General features: G+C 39.7%; 2 protein-coding genes across 3 annotated transcripts in view; both read left to right on the forward strand.

Moving 5' to 3' along the window:
- The window catches only part of LOC134205665 (thioredoxin reductase 1, mitochondrial), a 17,287-nt gene extending 1,393 nt beyond the window's left edge, over positions 1-15,894 (forward strand). Inside the window, exons 1-3 of one of the 2 annotated variants that reach the window (XM_062681156.1) lie at positions 12,550-12,890; positions 14,032-14,252; positions 14,324-15,894. In XM_062681156.1, the coding sequence (XP_062537140.1) occupies positions 12,803-12,890; positions 14,032-14,252; positions 14,324-15,580 (1,566 nt within the window). In that variant the 5' untranslated portion in view covers positions 12,550-12,802 and the 3' untranslated portion in view covers positions 15,581-15,894. Of the gene's footprint in view, positions 1-12,549; positions 12,891-14,031; positions 14,253-14,323 lie in introns of those variants that run through there. The other variant, XM_062681157.1, reaches the window with a different exon arrangement.
- Positions 15,895-16,952: 1,058 nt separating this feature from the next.
- LOC134205667 (endoplasmic reticulum membrane-associated RNA degradation protein-like) lies at positions 16,953-24,675 on the forward strand. Its single transcript, XM_062681159.1, has 3 exons — positions 16,953-17,225; positions 22,867-24,307; positions 24,531-24,675. Exons 1-3 carry the CDS (start codon positions 17,075-17,077, stop codon positions 24,673-24,675), a joined length of 1,737 nt encoding a protein of 578 aa, XP_062537143.1. The 5' UTR covers positions 16,953-17,074.
- Positions 24,676-24,686: the final 11 nt, after the last annotated feature.

The raw sequence follows: 24,686 nt of genomic DNA on the forward strand, positions 1-24,686 counted from the left end.
AAGCAGTTTGACCAACATTGACTCCACCTTTCGTTTATTCAAACATCCATCAAGTTTTACGAACAGCGGCACGAACAATCAATTTATTCGACCAACAATATCACACACGAACGACCGAAGCGTCAACTTGAGCACCAACCATCAAAAAATATATGGGGGTTTGTGCAACTTCACTACAAATGCTCGAACATGTTCGGCGAATCTTGACTCCACCCCCGACAACTCAAACCAAAATCAAACCTTTTTAATTTTTTCCAACCAAGCCGCCAACTGTCAAATGGTTGTTCGAACAACTTCACACACGTTCAAACAAAGCAGCAACCGAAGCGTTTTCTTGGGGGCGGAGTCAATGTTCGTCAAACTGCTTGACTGGTGTGTACGTTGCATAATATTATTGAAATAGACAATGGATTATTTGCAGAAGAATAACCTAATTATGATGATATATAATATTTTGTCCCGAACTATCTCAATAGCAGGGCTGTTACAAGAGTTGCGGATTTCACGATTTTCATGAATTTCGCGGAACGATAGAGAGTTTTTTTTATTGCCCGACCACCAGTTGCGTCCAGAGATGTCCTACACAGTTTTCAAGAAAAGTTTGATTTCAGCGTTCTCGTAAAAGCGCAAATATGCGCAAGCAAATCACTCTCTAAACGATGGTACTAGGGTTATATTTCAATCCCCCATTTACAGATGAGGAGACATTTGGGGATATTAGGTTTGCGGGACCATTTTATAGCGAAGAATTATGATAATTAAAGTTTTTCTTTTACAACTTTTTGATATTATTCTTCGCGTCCAAAGCAAACCAAACTAACGAAAAACTAAGGTTTTAAGCTTTGGAATAGTATAAAAAAATTAATATTTGGAGAAAATTTGACTTCATAACATACTAGATTGGCCAGCCTTGTATGGGGAGAAAAAAAGTTGTCGAATTGTACGGGGCACCCCCAGGATTGTGCGTTTGGGTAAGAAAATCAATCTCAGAAAATGTCAGCCCTAAACTGGCGCATTTGATTTGAAGTTTGTATGGTGGTTTCAGCCAAAATGCATAGGAAAATACACCTCCGTCATTCTTTTGTTCAGGAAATTGGTTCAGTATGCCCGATTGAGCTCAGAATTGCAACAAAGGCAGTTGATATGTTAAAGATCAATTCCACAGAACATTATACGATGATTAAATGACTTTTTTATAAAGTTTCGGATGAGTTATTAGGTGATTGTCATGAAAAATGTGCCCTTGTTATCAAAGGTGGCTTAGATATGTGCTGTGGCGCGCGTTCCTCTGCATATGCTTGAGCGCGCGCAAAACCACACATCGCATGCATCTTTGATGGCATGCATATGTTTTTCATGGCAATCAATGAATTCCAAAGTGCACAACATAACCCCTAATATAGATCGGCCGAAACTATGTTATTAGTTAATAAGGGTTATGTGTGTTTCCACATACATCCTATGCGAATTCACATAGCCGTTATGTGAGAAATGCTATAGTCAAAATTTATGTGTGCCAGACATAATGAATATGATGGGATTTTTGTCAGTGTTGGAGAACATGGTATATCCTGTTAACAACATTTCACTTGAGTTTGAGGCATGTTTCTTGGATTTCTTCTGCGGGTGAAGAAAATGTTTTGGGATTTTCGTGAGTTCACTCACGAAATCTTTTGTGGTACTGTTGGATACTTTCTTGAACTTGCTGGAGTTTCCTTACGGCAACTTCAGCATTGCAATGTGAAGTGAGAAAACCGGTGTCGTCCGCGAACCAATAGTAGTGGACACCATCTATTTTGGCCAGATCAGTAAAAAAAATGTTGTACAGGGTTGGATTTAGTTAGAAGTCCTAAGGAACTCCGAAAGGGACTGGCATGGGATCAGACGTACAACCATTCACCATAACTTAAAATGTACAATTTTTGAGAAAGTTCCGAATAAGTTTTACTAAGTAGCTTGGAAAGTTTTTACAACTTATCCAGTTTTCCGCGAGCGGTAATGGCCGCCAGCTTGCCTGCGGGTTAGTCTCTGATTTGACGTTTCTGGAGGTCAACTGCACCCACCATTCGAGCATTTTGATCAATGTGTAATATAAAAAGGCTTGAATTCACTGAATCAGCACCTTCTTATATGCCACATTGGTCAGATTGCTCGGAGCAGTGGGTGCAGTTGACCTCCAAAAACGTCAAATCAGAGACTGACCCGCAGGCAAGCTGGCGGCCATTACCGCTCGCGGAAAACTGGATACAACTACTAGTCGACCCGCATAGTCCTGCATATTAGTCGAAAATGCCCATGTGAAATTTCCATACGAATCTTTATTTTAGTTCTTCACGATTTGCTCAGTCTTACTCGTAATTTTTTCATGAGGAAATATCATATAAACCCGTCGGAAACGATAACGAACTTAACTGCTGAAGAAATGGAGAAAATCCTTACAGGCGTTTTCTAGTTATGCTGATACGAACACAGACCATTTCATTTTTATTATATGTATAGATTTACTATTTAAACCTTACTAACAGTTTAGCAAACGGTTCCGGTAAATCAACCATTCCCATATGTGCATCGCAAGCATTGACGTCAAATAAACCCCCGTAACGCTAGTAGATCACTTTTTCGTAGTGTGCTGCGAAGTAAGATCTACCAATCTAAGCCCTAGCTTAATCAATTTATTGAGCTAGGACAATAAGTTGTGGTAATTAAGGATTCGTCGTATTTCGTCCTCCCTGCGATATCAGCAGTAGCTATTCCTTAACAACAATCTACCTGTTCAACAAATTCGAATTTGAGAAATTTCTACGCGTAAACGCATGGAATAAGTAAATTTTGATAAGCTTAATCAACTCTGATTATTTTACTTCGTATTCGGGATGTCAAAATATCAAAATTTTCAAATTTTGTTTCGTTAAACAGGTAAATAGGGAGGTTAAGATACGCCACTTTTTGAAGTAGAACAATATGTATTAGGGGAGACTGGGTAGACTTGATCCCCTTTTCTGATTTCCGATGTATCACAGCCAAAAATAAATAAACATACGCGATTTCCACACAGACTCTCTAAAAAATATAGTATTTAACTTTACTGATGTATGACAGTCCTTAAATTATTGTTGTTATTGATACACAATCGATTTTTTGGAGTGCTGTCAAAAATCGACTTTTGAAATATTCGGTGGAAATTGATCTCCCTCCAAGAACTTGCTTTTATAAAATTAGAAAGGTGCCCTCAGATTTAAAAAAATCTTTTTTCTTTAAAATACGCCGAACTTTCGAATTGCTGTGCGTATACATAAACGATTTTTGTTATTGAATTCGACAGCACATGCAATTTTAAAATTTGGGGAGACTTGATCCCCTTTTTAGGATATCTACGCAATAAATATTTTTTCCTGCTAAAACTTCATCAAATTTGTCAAATCTACAAAAAATTAGAAGCCTGAATGCAGAATTATATTTTTTTTTCTTAAATCTTTCGGAAGGTCAAAACATACAAACCGCCCTGCAGAATAAATAAGGTTGTCAATCCAAAAAATAACTCACCACATAAAGGTCATTTGTTTAGAGGATCTATACTAAAAAATACGCCAGAACAAAACTACTTTAATTCTCGATAAAACAGGGGGTGATCAAGTCTCCCCGGGGATCAAGTCTACCCACCTTCCCCAGCTTTTCCCAGCAGATGGTTAAAAGACTCGAATTCCTCCGTTGAATCTACAAGCAGCGGAAGAGAGCGGAAGCAACTTTTCAAGCAAATAGTTAAAAAAAAATCGGTGCCCATCATCCTAGGCTGAACTCATTGCTAGACCAAAAAATCTTATTACTGAACAAACTCTTAAGCTTGAAATGGTTTTGTAGATAGAAAAAAAATCCCGGTTTTGGCACGACAAGGATGTGGCTAGGGCTCCGATGCACAGCCAAATAACAGTATTACTGTTATGTTTTCTCAAGAAAGGATTGATTTTTTATTGACAAGGGACGCACCTTCATTAAGATTGACCTCTGTGAAGGGTCTAAATAACGGGACCTTGTCATGATGATATTGAGAAAACAAAACAAGAACTGTATCGAAACCGATGCTGCATTGCTTCTCGATTCATAGGAATGGAGTAATTCGACATAAACTTATACACCAAGAATACGGAGAATGCTACAATAGATTTTATAATTGGTCGTGACATGTAAAGACTCGATGAAATGTAGCATCTGTGAGAAAATCACGTTGATACGGTAGGTGGGCACGTGGGGAAGGGCATCCGGCAAACATTGTAACTCGTTTTATTGTCTCAGTCGATTATTTGGCTTATTTAAGGTCAATTTGCCCAAATATGGGCAGCATGAACTAGGGCCTTATTTTAGGTAAAAGTGAACTGAGACTAGTTCTAGAACTAATGTTTTTTTAATCAATTTGACTATAATACAGATAGCTTACATTCATAATAACATTGCGAACTACATTGGTTATTAACGGCGAGGTTTCCAAGGCTGTGAACCATTCCAGCGATTCGTTTAACTTTTAGTTAAAATTTAACAGTTTGATGGTTATTTCTCTGTGGTTAAAAATAACCCTGCTCCAGAGCATGGTTGGATTTGACAGTTTTATAGTTAAACTTCATTCGCGAGAAAATTGGCTCCAAATCTATTTTGTTTCAAATAACTATCAATTTGTTAAAACTTAAATGGGTCGGCCTCGGAGTAAAATTTTAACCACGATGGAAAAATAACTATCGTTCTGTCAAATTTTAACTAAAAGTTAAACGAATCGCTAGAATGGTTCACAGCCTAAGCCAAGTAACCATTTTTGCATTTGTATAGCATGAAACTAACACAGGAAGGTGAAACGCCTGTCATCCGCGGTACAATGGCACTCTCACTCAGGCAAATTGGCTATCGAATATCATACCCAACATCGTTTTTGGTACTTCTGTTTGGGTGATTGGTTCGTACGCAGTTCGTGCCAATTATCAGCATTTGACTTCTCCTGGCGAAAACTTGCAATTATTTGAGGTGCATTGAGCGTTTTGTGTTTGTATGGCTTTTCTATGTCGAAAAACAGCTCGTCGATACTTCCGAAGTAATCATGAATTAAACGAAATCAAAACAAAAACTTTGTACGCCATATTGAATGAATGGTGGGTAGGCGTATTAGCCTTCTCTTCAGTTCCCTGAACTAACACGATGATACTTTTATGCCCAGGAAAGTCGGAATAATTTGCAACCCGAAAATTTTCTAGACCGGACCGAGAATCGAACCTAGCCACTCTCAGCATGGTCTTGCTTTGTAGCCGCGTATCTTACCGCACGGCTAAGGAGGGCCCCTGCCGATCGATACAATGAATTATTGTTCTCCAAGCCCTGCTACTGCGCGGCTACCATGTTGAGGGTAGCTGGAATCGATTCCCGATCGATCAAAGAAATTTTCGGGATGGAAACAGTGTCGATTTTTCTGGTCATAAAAGTACCATCATGTAAGCCACATAGGGAAACTTTTATTTCCTACCTCACTGAATATAATATATTCAGTGAGGTAGAAAATAAAACAGTTTTTTGCCTTTCTCGTACACCAAGGTGTAACGAAAAGGCTATATATTCACTTCCAAGACGATTTAGTGATAGAAGGTCCGGAGCCCCATAGTATTATATACCAATCGACTCAGCTCGACGAATTGAGATGATGTCTGTCTGTGTATGTGTGCGTGTGTGTGTGTGTGTGCGTGTGTGTATGTATGTGCGCAAAATAAAACTCACTCATCTTTTAGGCACTTATCCCAATCCGATTTGTTTGCAATAAGTTGCATTCGACGGGGAATCCTGTCTTATTGTTTCCTTTTAAAAATTGGCCAGATCAGGCTATGGCATCAAAAGATATGGCCAAAATACGATTTATATACTAAAAACACGCTAAGAAATTTTCACTCATTTTTTTTAGTATATCTAATGTACACTCAGGAAAATGGCTCTTAAAATTTTCGTAAGACCAATCTCATGAAAACATTTCATAAGAATGGAATTATGAAAATCACTAGACCTTGTTTTGACAAATTCTGGATTTATATTGGCTATCCAGCGAAATGTTTTCTTGAGGCGTTGCACTAAGGGGTAACTGGACCAAATTTCTGGCCAAAATTATATTTCGGCGTTTTCTGGTAGGCTTTGCATTTATGATGCAAAAACATAGTAACAATCGATTTTCGAACACTTTTACAGGTGCTAATTCACCTACCAGTGATAAATGACCTTTCTTGATATGTTCAAAAATTGAATTATAAACTGATACAGAAGCTCCATGGCAGTTCATTTTTCACTTACTTTTGTCCTTAATTCGCGTGGGAAACGTGAAAAATGAAAAATCTCGCGTAGCATTTGATAAAGGCCTATTACAGAAAGGTAAACAATAATCGATTCAAAACATTAGATTTTCAGATCCCATTTCAAAAGTTTATTATATATTTAACAGTGAAAGCTACCCAGAACGTACAATCAACACTGATTACTCACGCATAACATCAGTTGCATCAGAAAATTTGAAATTGATTAAACAAAAGTCTGGCTATTGTTTTTGCACCCTTATGGGTCGTCCATAAATGTTTTGCTTAAATCATCTTCATCTTACAAAAACATAGGATCGATTATTTTTGGAGAGGAAATGTTTCTTTCTATTTCCTATTTTGGTCCTATGTACAAGGTTGCCTCAAGTGGTTACTTCACTTAAGACCAAGTAGACTGCTTATTCGAATTTTTTTATTTAGCTTGAAGTGGCACTTGGCCGTTTTATCCCCTAGCCCATATTTTTTATTTGCTTCAAATTGTCTACATAATATCAACTATGATGTATTTAAGTTATATCGAGATTTACATAGCTTTTGTCAATGCAATAGCCAAATTCAATACAATTGGTCGGGGTTCAACCAAATCGCACCAAGCGGCTTTTCGACTGACTTATGATATTTTGTTCGTACAAGGACAACGGAAATAGTTTCATATCAATTTAAGCATACATTTGCAGTAGGATATTTGCAGTAGTTATGGGGTTGAGGGATATTCGATGCGATTTGCGATCAACTAAATCTGCTAAACGAAAGTTTGAGCAGAAAAATCGTTAATTTTTCGATGGCACTCGGTGTGATTTGGCTGAACCCCGACCAATTGATATTTTGATTTTAAGATTGGTTAGTGGGAAGGAGATGAAAGATAATGGAGCATGCGCCATGCTTTTTAGAGATTTAAGGTTCAAATGTCATACATCAAATCGACTTCTTTTTCTTGCTGTTTGCTTCTTTTTTTTGCGGAGAGCCTACTCATTCGCTCAGATCTGATTTTGTACAAAGTACACAAACATTTCAAAAGGTATCAAATTCTATATATTTCCACAAAATATAAACGTCCTTTTCAATACCTGTACAGCGCACAGATTATAGTGATACGCATAAACAACCTCAAACATGCATCAGAGATTGATTTGTTGTGCATCCTTCTCCTAATTACACAATTTCCTACATGCATTTTACATGAATGTAAAATTATGATGCAGTTGACTACCTTCTCAAATGTTCGTCCAGATTCAATGGATTGTTTACATGACCATATGATCGGTCTTCTCTCTGTGTACATGAAAAGTGATGCCGTTTTAGCATTACATTATTATTTTAGCATTACATTACATCAAGGAATGTAAAATAACAACATTGCCAATGACAACAACATTGTCCTCTCTTGTAAATGTTGGGACAAACTCAACTCGCAATAAGCGTTTGTCCCAAACTGCAACAGAATAGGACAATGATCGCCTGCCGCTCATTTTGAGAAATAGTCGGTTTCCTATGATGTTTTTGGTTAAATCAGTATCAGTTATCGTAGCTTAGACATAAACTTAACCATCTGTACACATGATTTGTGTTTTACTTCTGAAATATACAAGTTATCGCAGTTTGAAAAGTTCGCAACAATTACCTCTCCATTAGGGTGTCCCAAAAAAAATCGAAGTTCGAAAAGTCATGGTGCTCAACCCTGAAATGAAAGATATACCTGTCTGGATAATTTTTGTAGAACAAACCGAATTTCTAAAAAATCGTTTAGAGGTCGCGCCAGATCGATTTTTGAAAAATGACCTTTTTTGAGGTAAAAAATCAAATATTGGGTCCTTTCATAATTTTTTTGAGGGTCACCCATTCGTTTTATATTTTTTTATTTTTCTGTGGATCTTTGCCCATTGTCTCCATGAATTAGTTTTTGGTATTATGTGTTTTTACAGTCTGCAGAACTTTTTAAATATCGAAAAAAGCACATTTTTTTGACTAATTTTTGAAGTTATTTCATTCTCACACAAAAAATATTTTTTTCTCATTCAGAAAAACTTACATACTACAAAGAGCTATTTATAAGGAGTATTTTCATAAAAAAAGATCCAAGAAATGTTGTTCTGGGGCTGAGATATAGCAGTTTTAGTAAATAGTCAAAAAGTGTACAAATTCGGTACTTTTTCTTTACATGTTATAATTTCATCAAGATTGCACCAATATTTTAATTTAAATTAAAAACAATTCAAAAGCAAATAAATGGGAATATTTTCTAGGTAACATAGCTTTTCTTTCCGATGGAGTTCGTTACCTGAATTACAGGATTTGGTCGGAGTATATGGATGGAGCCAGTTATAAAATTATATCACACCCAACAGTTAATATGTAGCAATATACAAGTAATTAGGTTTACTATGATCTCTTTATTAGTTTTGATTCAATCATAGTATGCGTTTCACCGTTTTCAAAAAACAGGGCAGTCTCAGCACGTATGTAAACATTCAGTTTGAACGTAAACATGTGTCGTCACTACTATCTTCGCACAAGCTGAACTGAGATGATGCTCTACGGTCTCAGCATGCTTACTTCTGTACTCTAACATGTGGCGATAAAATATGCGTCACTCTTGACGTGTCACTTTTCTTACGAGCCTACCTTGTTGTCTGTATACCGTGATGCTTTTGATATGTCATATGACAGTCAAACAATTTTTTTCGTCGTATCAGTTCGACAGCTTTTCCATGAGTTCACTTGAGATATTGCAAAAGTAAAAATGGAATAAACTTAAAGTAAAAACGAAAAAATGACACTTCAAGTGAGACGCATATTTTATTGCCACATGTTAGAGTACAAAATTAAGCATGCTGAGACCGTAGAGCATCATCTCAGTTCAGCTTGTGCGAAGATAGTAGTGACGACACATGTTTACGTTCAAACTGAATGTTTACATACGTGCTGAGCCTGCCTTGTTTTTTATATACCGTGAAAAGCATCCTATAATTGAATCAAAACTAATAAAGAGATCATAGTAAACCTAATTACTTGTATATTGCTACATATTAACTGTTGGGTGTGATATAATTTTATAACAGCCTCCATCCATATACTCCGACCAAATCCTGTAATTCAGATAACGAACTCCATCGGAAAGAAAAGCTATGTTACCTAGAAAATATTCCCATTTATTTGCTTTTGAATTGTTTTTAATTAAAATTAAAATATTGGTGCAATCTTGATGAAATTATAACATGTAAACAAAAAGTACCGAATTTGTACACTTTTTGACTATTTACTAAAACTGCTATATCTCAGCCCCAGAACAACATTTCTTGGATCTTTTTTTATGAAAATACTCCTTATAAATAGCTCTTTGTAGTATGTAAGTTTTTTTGAATGAGAAAAAAATATTTTTTGTGTTAGAATGAAATAACTTCAAAAATTAGTCAATGGAGACATGGAGACAATGGGCAAAGATCCACAGAAAAATAAAAAAATATAAAACGAATGGGTGACCCTCAAAAAAATTGTGAAAGGACCCAATATTTGATTTTTTACCTAAAAAAAGGTCATTTTTCAAAAATCGATCTAGCGCGACCTCTAAACGATTTTTTAGAAATTCGGTTTGTTCTACAAAAATTATCCAGATAGGTATATCTTTCATTTCAGGGTTGAGCACCATGACTTTTCGAACATCGATTTTTTTTGGGACACCCTACTCTCCATGTTTGTTGCAAATAAAATGGAACGCAACAATGTCTTTATCCTCTGCAGATGAGGACAAAGAGTTATCGCTATTCTCTTTTGTCGCTTGTTTTTCGCATTTTTCAGCGACAATTACATTCCTTGCATTACATTATCAACACTTGAATTGTGAAAAAATAAATTGCCTGCATTGCTTATGAATGTTTGCGTTTTTACAGTTCTAGCTCACATCTAATATTTAGTGTCAATATATAGCATGAAAAGCATAATTTTCATAGATTATTGCTTGATGTTTACGTACATATTCGAGAAAACAAGCATAACATATAGAACAAATCAACACGCAACACTGAACGATGATTTTCGAGTATCTGCAAAGTACAAGAGAGCGTGAGAGTAAATCGACGGTTTCCCTAATGGAAAAATATTTTTCAACTTTGCAATATTTTCTGCAAAAGGCAGTTTTTTCAAATAATATTACGAAATTCATCCAAATGAAGCATCCCACGGATGTATTGAAGTCACCACTATATGTTGATGTAGTTTTAAAACAAGAGTGCTTCCCCGATTCAGCTGGGGAATGCATTTTCTCCTCAGTGGGCGGATTTTTTCCTGGAGGTGGAACAAGCACGTGGCTGTTTTCTTGTCAATGACTGGATTACGGTAATTTGGGCCTTAAATGAGCAGCTGATGCACCAAACTAACATTATTATCTGAGCGATAGGTTACAAAACTGTATTAAAAAGTTTTTTTTTTTCAATCGGCTCCTTAACGCCCTACAATTTTTGAGCCTACCAAATGAACGAATGAATAATAAGAAACAGAGTATGTTACTATTGTATTCAATCATGACTAAGTGTCAAATGCCTCGAAAACCAGAAAAAGTTATCTGCGGAAATTGTTTGCCTATATACTGTTCAAAACAATGGCGGAAAATATGAAAACAAGCTATTTTGAAGTTACTCGCAAATTCGTTTGCGGACGAGTGCGGATGATCTTTAACCCGCAATAGAAAGATGAAAGCCTATATTTTCATGTGTGTACAATCTCGTAGCGGAATACGAGGGAGTACTTCTACTTTTTTGATAATGAAGTTTGTTAAAAAATGTCAAAAACTCCATGGTATTTATGTTTATGAAAAAAATATCTTAATGTTAAATATAATTCATTTCAACTCATGGAGGTCATAGGGCAGTCTATAAATGATGTTTTGTGTACTATAAACCTAACATTATATGTGTTGTTTAGATTAGTCAGCAGTGGTAACTCATCTTTTTCTTACGGCACGCTAAAACCATCAAATTAACATGATTTTTGATAGGTTGTCATTGATACTAATAAGGAACAAACGTAAAAATTTTAATGACACATAATGGAGATAATATTGAAGAATATTCTAAAAATGTAATACCATGCAAAAGTTCGAAAAACGAGAAAGGGTTTTTGGCCAGCCATTTGTTCTAGCTACTTCACCGTGCGTTGATAGGCGTGTGAAGTAATCACGCGCCTCCCAATCTCGACGTCCACGGTTCGAATCCGGGTTACATTTTTTCTACATATATTCAAAATATTTCATAAGATCGTCTTATGAAATTCATTCCATAAGAAAAACTTATGAAAATCAACACATTTTCTTATGTCGCAATTTCAAAAGAGTATCTTATGATGTTCATACGACCCGTTTCCTCAGTGTACGAGAAAGGCACAAACACCGCTAGGTGGATCAATCAGGGTTTTTTTTTTATATTATATTTATCTCTTCGCGTAACAAAAAAAAAATACAGTGGTAGTCGCTTCTTTTTGCTAACATGCGCTTCACAATAATAAGAAACAGCTTTGTTTTTCGTGGGATGTGTATTGGACCTATGATATGAAGTCCAGGAGCAGTAACCCTACTATTACACATGGCAAAAATAGTAAACTTGGAATAGAAATATCGCAGTTCATAATTATGGAAGTGCAACCATTATTAGGTATGTACAATTCTGAAGTTTTTTTTTTGTTGATTGTATTAAATGTTGTTCAAATTCACTCGAATTGATTTACATATTTTTTCCACTCTACAACAGCATAGTATGAGAAAAGCCATATGGTACGTTATATGCAAGTCATGCTTACAAAGTAAATACGTTATATGCAAGTCACGCGTTACGTTTACGAGGAGTCTCTTAATATAGATTAGTGATTGTGATTAAACTTTCTAGAATGCAGTGCAGTCATACTTCGGAAGTTCTGCCGTAAATCAACATTGGCATGCTTTGACTTTGATGAATGATTAGTAAATATAACCTTACAAACTTGTTTCTACGCTTTGCTATGTAAATCTAATTTTGGAATATTTACCTGACCATCAACCACCCCAAAATCGTGCCTTGGGATTTAGCGTGGTGAAAAATGCAATTTCACGGTCGCCGTCATCAGCACTGTTGATCGTTGTTTCCACCGTTCATGATGATACGTGACCGTTTGCCACGAATGTGACGCATCATGTTGTCACACACATTGAACAACACTTTACGTTGTTGCTCCCACGGTGATGTTTATTTCATCATTCGCTCGTTGTGATTGCTCCGGTTTACATCGGCCAAGTTCGGTTCGATGATAGTAAAGTATTCTGTTTGTGGATTGTTTTGATTGGAAGATAAAAGCTCGGATAAGAGAATTGTGTCATAGCTGTTCTGTAATTATGCATGATAACAAAAGAATCCAATAGCTGGATAGGTGAAAAATCAGGTTGTTACAGTTGAGTGAGGTGGAAAGTTTCGTAAGAGCGATAAACCGAAGTAAACGCAGTGCAGCACGAAATGTCACTTCTTGTCGCACGACGTGTTGGCAATTTAATAAGTGTGCGTTACGCAAGGCTTTTGAGCACGCACACCACGCTGTTGGCGAGTAAGTAGGTAGTTGTGATGGGATGAATGGAGTTTTTGACGTTTTTGGTTTGATTGCGACAAATCCCGTTATCGAGTGCTGGCTACTGAGCCGGCCAATCGGGTTGTGGACTTTTGCGCTGCCTTTAGCTTAAAGGCTCCAAGGCTCCCTCAGACCTAAGCGATTTCCTCGCCGCGACGACGACAACTAGTCGCCACGATTCTATCGTTGGGTCGCTGCAGGCAATATTCTATTTATGCTTCTGCTTTCATACTAATGGCAGACCGGTGGTAACAGACAAGCAAGACCTTGTTGAGAAAAATATTGTCAATCTACCACTTGTCTTCTCTGAAGCCTGTCTTATTATTTTCCGAGTTGTTAAAAAAATCAAAAGTTGAGTTAACCCAGTTTTGAGAATTCTGATTTCATAAATGGAAAATAGTAAGCCACCTAGCCTAGAAGTATCAAAAACTTCTTTTCCTTCTTTTATGGCTCTACATTCCACCTGGAACTTAGCCTGCTTTTCAACTTAGTATTCGATTAGCATTTCCACATTAAAATTTTATTAATTGAAAGGTTTTCTATGCTCGCAAGACTAACTGGAACTATTCTTTAGGAACATTTCTTCACCTCCGCTTAACTCTTAACGGTGCTTATCCATACGCTTAAACCTGGTTTAAGAACTAAGTGGAAGTGCAGAAATCGGCCCTATGTATTAAAAATAATGCTGCTATAAATGCTCATTAGAATAATTTACTGAACAGAAATGACTGTCATAAACTGTAAACTGTGTTTAAAAAAAATCGGAAAAATTTTCCTGATTGATAATATAGATTTGCAACAAAGGGATTCATCAAAATTGTACATAACCGAGGACTACTCCTAAAGCCATCCTTCCATGTACAACATATCGACAATAGTCACTCCAAGTTTGAGGATTTACATGTTCCAGCAGTTGCTCCTTACTCTATCGAATGTATGTGAACCCATAAATTACATCATTCCATCGAATCTATCAATAGGTACTAAACGTAATTTAATTTAGTTTTCTTTTAAATGTACAATTTTCACATTTGAAAAGGAAAATGTAACATAACTAAATTTGAGTTCTATCCACTGCTGCATATCACTAAAATCTATTCTCTATCTTCTCTTATTACAGAGGAAAATTTCGACTATGATCTCGTCGTAATCGGCGGTGGATCCGGTGGCTTGGCCTGCGCCAAGGAAGCCGTGCAATTCGGCGCCAAGGTCGCGGTACTGGATTTTGTCAAGCCCTCCCCTCAGGGCACCAAGTGGGGTCTCGGTGGTACCTGCGTGAACGTGGGATGCATTCCCAAAAAGCTAATGCACCAGGCTTCCCTGTTGGGTGAAGCTATTCATGTATGTCGACCTTCCTTCCTAATATACACACAGTCTCGGATTGTCCTAAACATTCGTTTGTTCAATTGCAGGATGCGCAGCCCTACGGATGGAAGTTTGCCGATCCGGAATCGGTAAAACACGATTGGAATGCTCTGACCGAGTCGGTGCAGAATCACATCAAGTCCGTCAACTGGGTTACTCGAGTTGACCTGCGGGACAAAAAGGTGGAATACGTTAACGGGCTTGGACACTTCAAGGATGCCCATAACGTAGTGGCTGTGATGAAGAATCAAACCGAACGGGTGCTGAATGCTAAGCATGTAGTTATCGCCGTCGGTGGACGACCCCGGTATCCCAACATCCCCGGAGCTGTCGAGTACGGAATTACTAGCGATGATATCTTCAGCTTACCAAATGAGCCTGGCAAGACGCTGGTCGTTGGTGCTGGTTACATCGGATTGGAGTGCGCAGGTTTCCTCAAAGGATTCGGTTATGATGCCACCGTGATGGTTCGATCGATTTTGCTGCGCGGTTTTGATCAGCAAATGGCTACCATGGTTGGAGATGCTATGATTGAGAAGGGAATTAAATTCCTGCACAAAACTCAGCCACAATCTGTTGAGAAGCAAGCCGATGGTCGTCTACTGGTAAAATATCGTGCTGATGATGGCACCGAAGGATCCGATGTGTACGATACCGTTCTGTTTGCCATTGGTCGTACCGCATGTACTGAAGACCTTAAGCTGAATCAGGCTGGTGTTACCACTGCCGAAAGCGGAAAGTCCGATAAACTCGATGTGGACAGTTTCGAGGCGACTAACGTTGCGAACATTTTTGCCGTTGGCGATGTTCTGTACAAGAAACCAGAGCTGACGCCAGTTGCCATTCACGCTGGCCGCCTGTTGGCCCGTCGATTATTCAATAACCAAACTGATATCATGGATTATGCTGACGTTGCAACCACGGTTTTCTCACCTCTAGAGTACGGCTGTGTTGGTCTGAGCGAAGAGGATGCCGAAGCGAGATTCGGCAAAGACAAGGTCGAGGTTTACCATGCTTACTACAAACCAACGGAATTCTTCGTTCCACAACGTAGCGTACGGTATTGCTATCTTAAAGCGGTTGCACTGCTGGAAGGCGACCAGAAAGTTTTGGGTCTCCATTTCTTGGGTCCGGTTGCTGGAGAAGTTATTCAGGGCTTTGCGGCTGCTTTGAAATCTGGCCTCACCATGAAGATTCTTAAGAACACCGTCGGTATTCACCCCACCGTTGCCGAGGAGTTCACTCGACTGTTGATCACCAAGAGTTCCGGGCTGGATCCCACTCCCGCTACGTGCTGCAGTTAAAAACTGTAAACTATCACCAACTCGAACAAAACATTTGCCTTTCGATGCTCGTGTATTGTTGTATTAATTATAATCACAGGACAGGTCCCAATCAAATTGGGACGCTTATTACCTGTCGATAGAACTTACCACTAAACTAGCAAACTATTTGATTATTTAAATCACGTGCTAAATTGTAGGACTGCATTGAACATTCTAAAACAGGTAAGCATACAAAGTTCTTGGAATGCAATGGGCTTTGCGTAGCAGTATGTCACTTTTGTGTAATTCTTAATGTCACAAGAAAGAAGATCAATAAAATCATTAAGTAAGAAGATTTGGTGATGAGGTGTTTGGCGAGAAAGAAATATGCCTTCCGGATTAGTCAATATGCCTTTACTCTGAAACACGCATTGAAGTATGCATTATTTAAAAATTTAAAACAAAAATAGGCGGTCTTGGGCATTAAAGGGTTTTACCCACCGAAGTTCTGTTTTAATGTTTGTTTTGGCATTATGTAATTTTGTACCATCGTTTCGCATTGTTTCTCGGTCGTTCACTTTTCACACTCGTTGAAATTTGTGTCAAAACCGTTCAATTTCTTTTCCCAACAAGTAGTCCTAGCCCATGACGAAACCAAATTTCCAATATAAGCAAGTAGCTGCATATACGTAGATGCGATACCCATAGATACAGCGCATAAAACAGCTCACGAGCGTTCACCAATCATTAAGTTCGTCACTTTAAATGCTATACCTAAGGGGTGCCACCCATGATCAAAGTCATCGAACGGAAGAGAAGAGTATTCTACTATGGGCTAAAGGATACGTGCTTCTCACGTCGAAAAGAGGGACATCGGAAGCACTACAAACAACAGTCAATAGCAAACAGAAAAAAAAGAGGATTGGAAGCGATAATATACGGAAACATCGCACGCCACGATTCTTGCTGGTAGCTGTACCAGAGACGAAACCTGTAGAAAAGGGAACGCATAAAAAATCGGGGCATCTATTTTAAAGAATATCAATGATCATGTAAATAACTTATTGCGGGTAAAGCACACGGTAACGTTAGAAAACGAGGTAACAGCTACCTCACAGTTAATAATACCACAGGTAAATCTGCGGCGGGCTCAATTCGATGCTTCAAGGTCAAGGGGGAGTTCTAGCTGCGTCGTCCGAAGTAGAAAATGGGCTAGAAAACATCTTATAATAGCATGATAAGTAATTTTATTTTTATGTTATTTGATTCCAACTCTGCAAAGTTTTAGTTGGGTAGCCGAACATTATCGTCGAATGAATATTTTTGACAGATGAGTAGTAGTGTTCGCTGAAAGTACATGTAAACAAAGGTAAACAATATTACTGAACACTGTGATCAGATTGAGGTTGAGATTAGACGCTGCAGTACCTATTATAATAAAATCTATGGAATTTATGTGCAAGTAATGTCTTAGTGCAAACCAAAATATAGCGATTAATAATTTTAGTTAGTTTACGCAGTTTTTGTCAGATAATGCAAAGTGAATCATCAGAAAAGTTTTTTAGTGATGAAATCGCATGCATGCTGCTTGTGGTCAGCTGCGATCAAAACGATATAGTTTTTACTGAACCTAATGGCACTCTGGATTGGAAAGCAGTTGAGCAGTACTTTGCTGACGATTTAGGTAAATAATTATACAGACAGACCCTATTTGATTTTGGCAATACGTTCGGAACGTTTATTATTTGGGCTTATTCTACGAGTGGAGTGACGTGAGGTGAGTCGATTTTAGCAATTCTCACGTCAGATGGCCATGTTATTTAAATGGGACTATACGACACTTCTCACGTCATTCGAGCAATCTCACGTCACTCTACTCGTAGAATAAGTCCAATTATTTAATTATTTAGCTTACATCTAAACAGATAACACTGAATAATTTGACGCCACAGTCTGCTTCCAGCTCTCGACAGAGTAACAACCTGTTTGTTCGGTACGAACCACGCGGCAACTGTCTGTTGTTTTTCAGTACATTGTGTCTTTATGGCCCGTTTACATATAGGCTAGTTCTAGCGGACAATGCACTGTCCGACAATACTAGCTCGATATTAGCATAATGTAAACACTATTAGCACATGACAATTCCTGTTTACATTATGCTAATTTCGCGCTAGTATTGTCGGACAGTGCATTGTCCGCTAGAACTAGCTCATATGTAAACGGGCCATAATGGCCCGTTTACATATGAGCTAGTTCTAGCGGACAATGCACTATCCGACAATACTAGCACGAAATTAGCATAATGTAAACGCTTATTAGCTAAGACAATTCCTGTTTACATGATGCTAATATCGTGCTAGTATTGTCGGACAGTGCATTGTCCGCTAGAACTAGCTCATATGTAAACGGGCCATTAGCATCAATTCGATCGCTTTTGTCGTCGCGATCAGAGTGTATGTAATTGTTATTGGCCCGTTTACATATGAGCTAGTTCTAGCGGACAATGCACTATCCGACAATACTAGCACGATATTAGCATCATGTAAACAGGAATTGTCCTAGCTAATAAGCGTTTACATTATGCTAATTTCGTGCTAGTATTGTCGGATAGTGCATTGTCCGCTAGAGCTAGCTCATATGTAAACGGGCCATATACACTCTGGTCGCGATGTGTGAGGTCAAAAACACAGTAGAGTTTACTTTCTGGATTGGCAGTGAGAAGCCAAACATGAGCGAAATTCTCGGGTACTTATTCAAAAGGACGTATGTGATTTTGTAAACAAAGATTAAAACGTCGATTTATCCAATCTGATAGCACTCTCACGCAAACCATCATCACAAACAGGTAGGGGAAGCCTTCGGCTACCTGTTGGTGGTGTTGCTTTGTGTGGGAGTGCTATCAGATTGGACAAATCGACGTTTGAATCTTTGTTTACAAAATCACATACGTCCTTTTGAATAAGTACCCGAGAATTGTTCATTTTGTGAAGATGTTGGAGACGAATTACGGCCAAAATGAGACTGTTTATAGAATATCGCAAGAGAAAGCCGTGTTCATCATGGTTTAAAATGGAGGAAGCAATGCTGGATGCATTGGCTTTCAACTCGGAGGATCTAATTTTTTATTATGCGGATGAAAAAGGCGCCACTGTATGCATGTCTCATGCGTAGACTACATGCAATATGTGCCGTTTTCGTTCGCCAGCCGGTGGGCACTGAACTTTCCAATATTCGGTCTAAGTTATGATGATTTTGACGTCGTAGCTTGGGCAACTGTCGTGCTCACGTTCCAGCAACGCGTAGGATGCGTCCTTATCATCATCAGTGCTTCCGGAAAGTGGGCTATGGACGTTGATTATGCTGAAATTGAAGAACCAACCTCAACCTGCACATTCTCTCATTGATCGTCCACCACTCGATCACGCGTCTTTACATATCCCGAAATGATATCATCGAGTTGCTCAGCGACCACCCGCATCCCGGGTAGTGGCCCGCCGAGCGTGCTGATAGGGCTATACCCCGTCACTGCTGGAGAGACTATGGTGCTGCTAGTTGCAGCCTCCGTCATTCCGCTCTCTGCCTCCCTGGAAGGAGACCTCGCCAAACCCCCCTTAGCAAAAAGGTTTACCACCTCCATACCTAACGCATCGTCAAAAGCCTTACGGCATGCAGGGAAGCCATACAAGGTTTGACACTTACGTGTTCAAAGCCAGATCAGCGCAAGGCAGAAAAGGGATACTGATGTGCCAATTGGCACACCCTGGGCTCCTGTGCGCTTTGAGCGGCACACGGTTGCTTTCATAGGGCCTGCTTGCGGAAACATGTAGCTTTTTGTAGAGGTTTAGCAGAGCCCACTGCCAAGCCTCACCACGTCCTAGACAGGTCTCCTAATTCGCAGAGGCCGTGGGGAGGGGTCGTAAAGCCCTTGAATTTAGTCCAGTGAGTACGTTTGTTGGCGGCCTCGATATGGTCGCACAACGCTTGTACTGCCATAACGAAATCGATAAGCCTTTCAAGTTAGTCCGAACTTGGAGCCAAATAAATCGAACACAGAGAAATGTCGTACAATCAACAAAATATTTATAATGAATGTTTTATTAACCTATTGCACTAATAAAAAAACAGATTAATCCACCTAGCGATTATGGAGCCTTACTCGTGTGTTATAAAAATAGTATTATGGCCATAACTTCTGAGCCCATAGCCTGATCTGTCCAATTTACAATATGAAACAATGACAGGGACAGGATTCTGCGTCGAATGCAACATGTTGCAAGCAAGTCGGTTAAGGATAAGTGCCTAAAAATGAGTGAGATTAGTTTGCGCGCACACACACACTTGATCCTGGGCGCCAATGGAAACCCACCATTCGGAGTTTCCTTCAGGAGATGAAAGGGGCCCTGGAACCCGTTTACTGGTTGCCAGACAGCCCAAACGGAATCTGCCTAGGGGACGTGGCGGAGGTTCAACAGTGGGCTCTGTTGAATCTCTACAAAAAAACACAAGTCTATAAGCAGCTCTGTACAGACGACGCCGCTTTCAAAGCACTTCAGCCCAACACAAGCAGAAGTGCCCACCGGTACATCAGGATCGATGTCAATGAGATTCTGATTAAATAATTGGCAATGGCGAACGACATTGGATGAGTAACGGTTTATGGTTTGGTTAAAACGACAATGAGCTGACGGTCCTGGTCCAATCCTGGTGAGTAGTAGGTCTTCGGATGTAACATTCCTGATCTAGAGCCCAACAAGAGCAGAAAAGAGAAGTTAGTGCAACCGGAAAACACATCGACATCCGTGCCTAAGAGGCATAGGTCCTCACCCGGAGACGAAAGGCCAGGAGGCTCCAAAAACAATGAGACGCTCTACTCAAACGCATGGCTGTCGCACAGCCGGAAGAGAACGACGATGGCAACAGAAGGACACCCTGACAGGTGGTCCAGAAAAAGACGAAAAAGAATCGGATCAATGCGAGCGAGAGACAAAATGTCATCAAAAGAAGCGTGAAAAAGAAAGGCGAGGCGCTTCTAGTGAATACCAGCGAGGAAGGATATTTGGAGATCCTGCGGACCATTAGGACAGCTCCAGAACTGAAGGACTTCGGTGCCGACGTACAAAAAATCCGGCGCATGACTTCGGTGCCGACGTACAAAAAATCCGGTGACATGATCTTCGAGTTGAAAAAAGATTCGAAGAACAAGAGCTCATCATATAAGGAGTTAACAGAGAGGGTAGTGGGAGATAAAGCGCAAGTGAGATGGCGCCTTAAGTGAACCTCCAATGCGTGAATCTGAATGAGATTACAACGGTAGCCGATGTAATTACCGCAATGAAGGAGCAATTGAATCTGGGAGACGTCGAAATGACAATCCGTGGTACCAAAGAGCTTAGGTAGAATTAGCAATCTGGTAAACCTAAGTCCGGACGAGCTTTTTGCAGCATTGACTCGAGCCTGCGATGCAACCATGCTGAGAAAAGTACAGCCACGACATGTACGCCGTCCAGTCTACTGGAGGAATGGAACGATCGCCGAACTTCGTCGCAACTGTCTTCGAGCAAGGAGGAGAATGCAGAGAGCCCGCAACAATGTCGAAATAAAAGAGCGTAGACCTGTGTTCAGCGCAGCTAGAGCTGCTTTAAAAAAAGAAATTAGGCTCAGCAAGGCAGCCTGCATGCAAGAGCTCTGCCGTAATGCAGATTCTAACCCATGGGGGGATGCATACAGGGTCGCTATGGCAAAGATTAAAGGTCCATCGTTGCCGCCACAGAGGTGCCCAGAAAAGGTCTGTTTCCACACCACGAGCCAACTGTCTGGCCATCCACACCGTATGGCGAGAATAACACCAGTACGGATGAAGCCCTGCTTACGAATAAGGAACTCATCACTACTGCGAAAAGCCTAAAAGCAAACAAAGCTCCTGGACTAGATAGTATCCCCAACATGGTCATGAAAGCAGCGATATAGGCGAACTAGGATATGTTCCGTAGCACGTTGCCGAAGTGCATCGATGAAGAAAACTTTCCCGATTGCTGAAAGCGCCAAAAACTAGTATTGCTGACGAAGCCAGCTAAGCCACCCGGGGACCCATCGTCCTACAGACCTATTTGTCTGCTAGACACGGTCGGAAAATTCCTGGGGAAGGTTATCCTCAACAGATTAGCTATCTACACAGAAGGCGATAACGGATTATCGAGCAGGCAGTTTGGGTTCCGGAAGAGCAGATCCACAGTTGACACTATCCGGGAAGTCGTAGAAGCAGCTAAGAAGCAAAAGAGGAGAGGTAATCGCTACTGCGCTGTGGTTACCTTAGATGTGAAAAATGCGTTCAATAGTGCGAGTTGGGAAGCAATAGCTAACTCTCTACACAGGATGGGGGTTCTGAGATACCTTTGCAGAATTCTAAAGAGCTATTTCGAGAATCGGACACCAGTTTACGAAACACATGAAGGACTAAAGAGAGTACGAATAACAGTTGGTGTTCCACAAGGTTCTACCCTGATCTGGGAGTGATGATCGCCCAACAAACATTGGAGGTGGGTAAAGCGCTTATATGACCAAAATTAGTCTTCTTCAGCTAAAAAACTGACCAGCTCAACTTCAACAGCCACGTCGGTTACGCCTATGGTAAGGCAGCAAAAGCCACCACAACATTGACCAGAGTAATGGCGAATAGCTCTGCGATTAGTAGCAGAAAGAGGAGACTCCTTTCTACTTCTGTACTCAGATACGGTGCCCCCGTCTGAGCGGCATCAGCAATCACGAAGAGGAACCTGGCACGGCTCAACAGCACATACAGCGAACTAGCAATGTTTGCTAGAGGCTGCACAGTCCCTCTCCGACGAATTGACATCCAGTAAGTCCCGGAGGGACCAGTGCATTAGAAGAGAGGGTAACTCAAGTAACCTTCTGTTGCTTGGGTGGGTTTAGTGGGTCCGGCGTTCCGTCAACCCCACTCCCTAAGTGATAATTTCAGGTGTCTGTTTGGAGATTTGCCTTCATCCCTCTAAACAAACACACACACAGACATAATTTCAATTCGTCGAGTTGAGTCAATCAGTATATAACATTGTGGGTCTCCGGTCTTCGTTTTTGGATCGAACATATAGCCTTTACGTATACTTTGTATACAAAAAAGGCAAAACGAAGCCAATAAATAGCATTTTCCCGTGATTACATTATTTTTGAGCATCTCAGGAAATTGTACTATGATGTAGTGTATGGCATCATGATGGAAGTAAATGGAAGAAAAGAATCTTAGAATTTTCTCACTGTAGTTACACTCCACTGAATACGAGAAATAAAATACACATTTTTACTTTCAGTTACCCACGATCAGCCTTTGTCTTACGAACAATGTAGTCGACTGATGCCCAAGTTGCACGCCTTATTGAAACGATGCCCGACCGCATCCTATCAGGCGAAGACCCTGAATTGGACAAATCGATTAGATGTGATCAATGAAGCTCTGCGTGGCACTAGTTTGACCTGTTCGCTTATGCTTTCAGCCATCCTTGAATACTCCTTGGGTAACATCGTCGCCACCAAGACTGGTTCTGCTCCGCCGCATCTACTTAGAGATTTGCTGATGACTGATACTCTGGCGAATGTGCTTGGCGAAACTATGATATATTTATTGCGACTTCTACTGGGCACACCAAACGGCATCAACTTCAGAAATCTTGCCTGGCATGGGTTCCTCAGTGAAACCGACGTTGACCCAGTTTATCCGAATTTTCTACTGGTTATTTTAACAGCTGTTGGACAGATTTTCGAAAAACAAAACTTGACTATAGAATGTCGAAGTTGTACCTTGCAAGCTCAGTTGATGTTCGATATAATGGGGTTACAAAAGTTTAATGTAAATCTGTTCAAAACCTGCCTCAATGATAATCGACATATATCGGAAACTCAGTTTCAAGATTGGATGCAGACTTTGGAGTACTATAATAGAAATCAATACTATTCCTGTATGAGTCGTGCCTTACCGCAACTGGAAATGTATCTGAGAAGGGTATATAGTGAGCTTCATCAAAAGGATTTTCGTGCGAAACTAGACGAATATTACATAATAATGGATACAGTTTTCGAAGAACATAACTCCTGTACAGGGAATCGCAACCTGATTTTCGATCACTATTCCACATCATTGTTGGAGTTGGCCTACGATCTTCTAGCAGCGATAAATGGCCCTAGAATACGGGATAAATTGAGCCACGGCGAATTACAGATAGACCAAGTAAACGAACCTATGGCCAAAGCAGTCCTATACACATGCTATCTGATTATAACGAATGAAGCAAACTTCGCGTACAAAAGTGTGTATCATCCTAATGCAATACTGCGAACCAATCTAAAAGATTGTAAAAATACCTTAGAACAGATAGCAATTTTGCAGTTCCCAGTAAATATCGATTTGTGCGAATCGAGCGATGATGTTCCATTTGTGCCGCAAGTATATGTGACTGATAATAATGTTAGAATCTTCCATCGCCCAGAAGGTGAGGAAGTAGTGATTGGTTTTCTACAAAGAATAGCTATCGCATTGCAACTTGCTGCCGAGAATCTCCATCAAGCTCTGGTTTTCAAGATAAACGCCATGGAAAGAAGGGAGCTGCGTTCCAGAGCGAGGAATAGCTTCTGCAACATGCTGAAGATGCTTCCAACGATATGCCGAGCGTTCGAGCATGTATTGAACCTAATTGGGTGGATTTTCTACTGTCTAATGGAAGCTGACGAAATTCGTGATGTCCAAAAACTGATCAGGTATGCCCAATTTAGGATAAGTTGTGTGCAATATCACAACTTTTTCTCAAAGCTTTCATCTTCTCGGTCATCGTGCCTAGTTAACCCTATAGAAAGCTATTCTATATACAAGACTATACTCAATCATTTAAAGATCGGATTTCTCATACTTCCTACAAAACATATCTTCCACGTATATCGCATTTGTTCCATTATTTAGGTTTCATCCACATTTTTCTTGCAGATTTATGAAATTTATTCTCAAATACACGGAAAATGCAGCTATCAATCTAGATGCGAAGACCAACATCTGGCTACCCCTGTACGAAACATCAAGGCGCGAGTTGTACGATAAAACTAGGCAAAACCTTACGCTACTTTTGTGCTGAAGAGTGAAGTA

The sequence above is a fragment of the Armigeres subalbatus genome, chromosome 1 (genome assembly GCF_024139115.2).
Source record: "Armigeres subalbatus isolate Guangzhou_Male chromosome 1, GZ_Asu_2, whole genome shotgun sequence".
Taxonomy (NCBI): domain Eukaryota; kingdom Metazoa; phylum Arthropoda; class Insecta; order Diptera; family Culicidae; genus Armigeres; species Armigeres subalbatus.

Bases quoted from the DNA above. Each gene is read 5' to 3' on its own strand.
- LOC134205667 (XM_062681159.1), top strand. From the start codon at position 17,075: ATGCAAAGTGAATCATCAGAAAAGTTTTTTAGTGATGAAATCGCATGC. The intron at 17,226-22,866 runs GTAAATAATTAT...TTTTACTTTCAG, and splicing joins GTACTTTGCTGACGATTTAG to TTACCCACGATCAGCCTTTG. The intron at 24,308-24,530 runs GTATGCCCAATT...TTTTTCTTGCAG, and splicing joins GATGTCCAAAAACTGATCAG to ATTTATGAAATTTATTCTCA.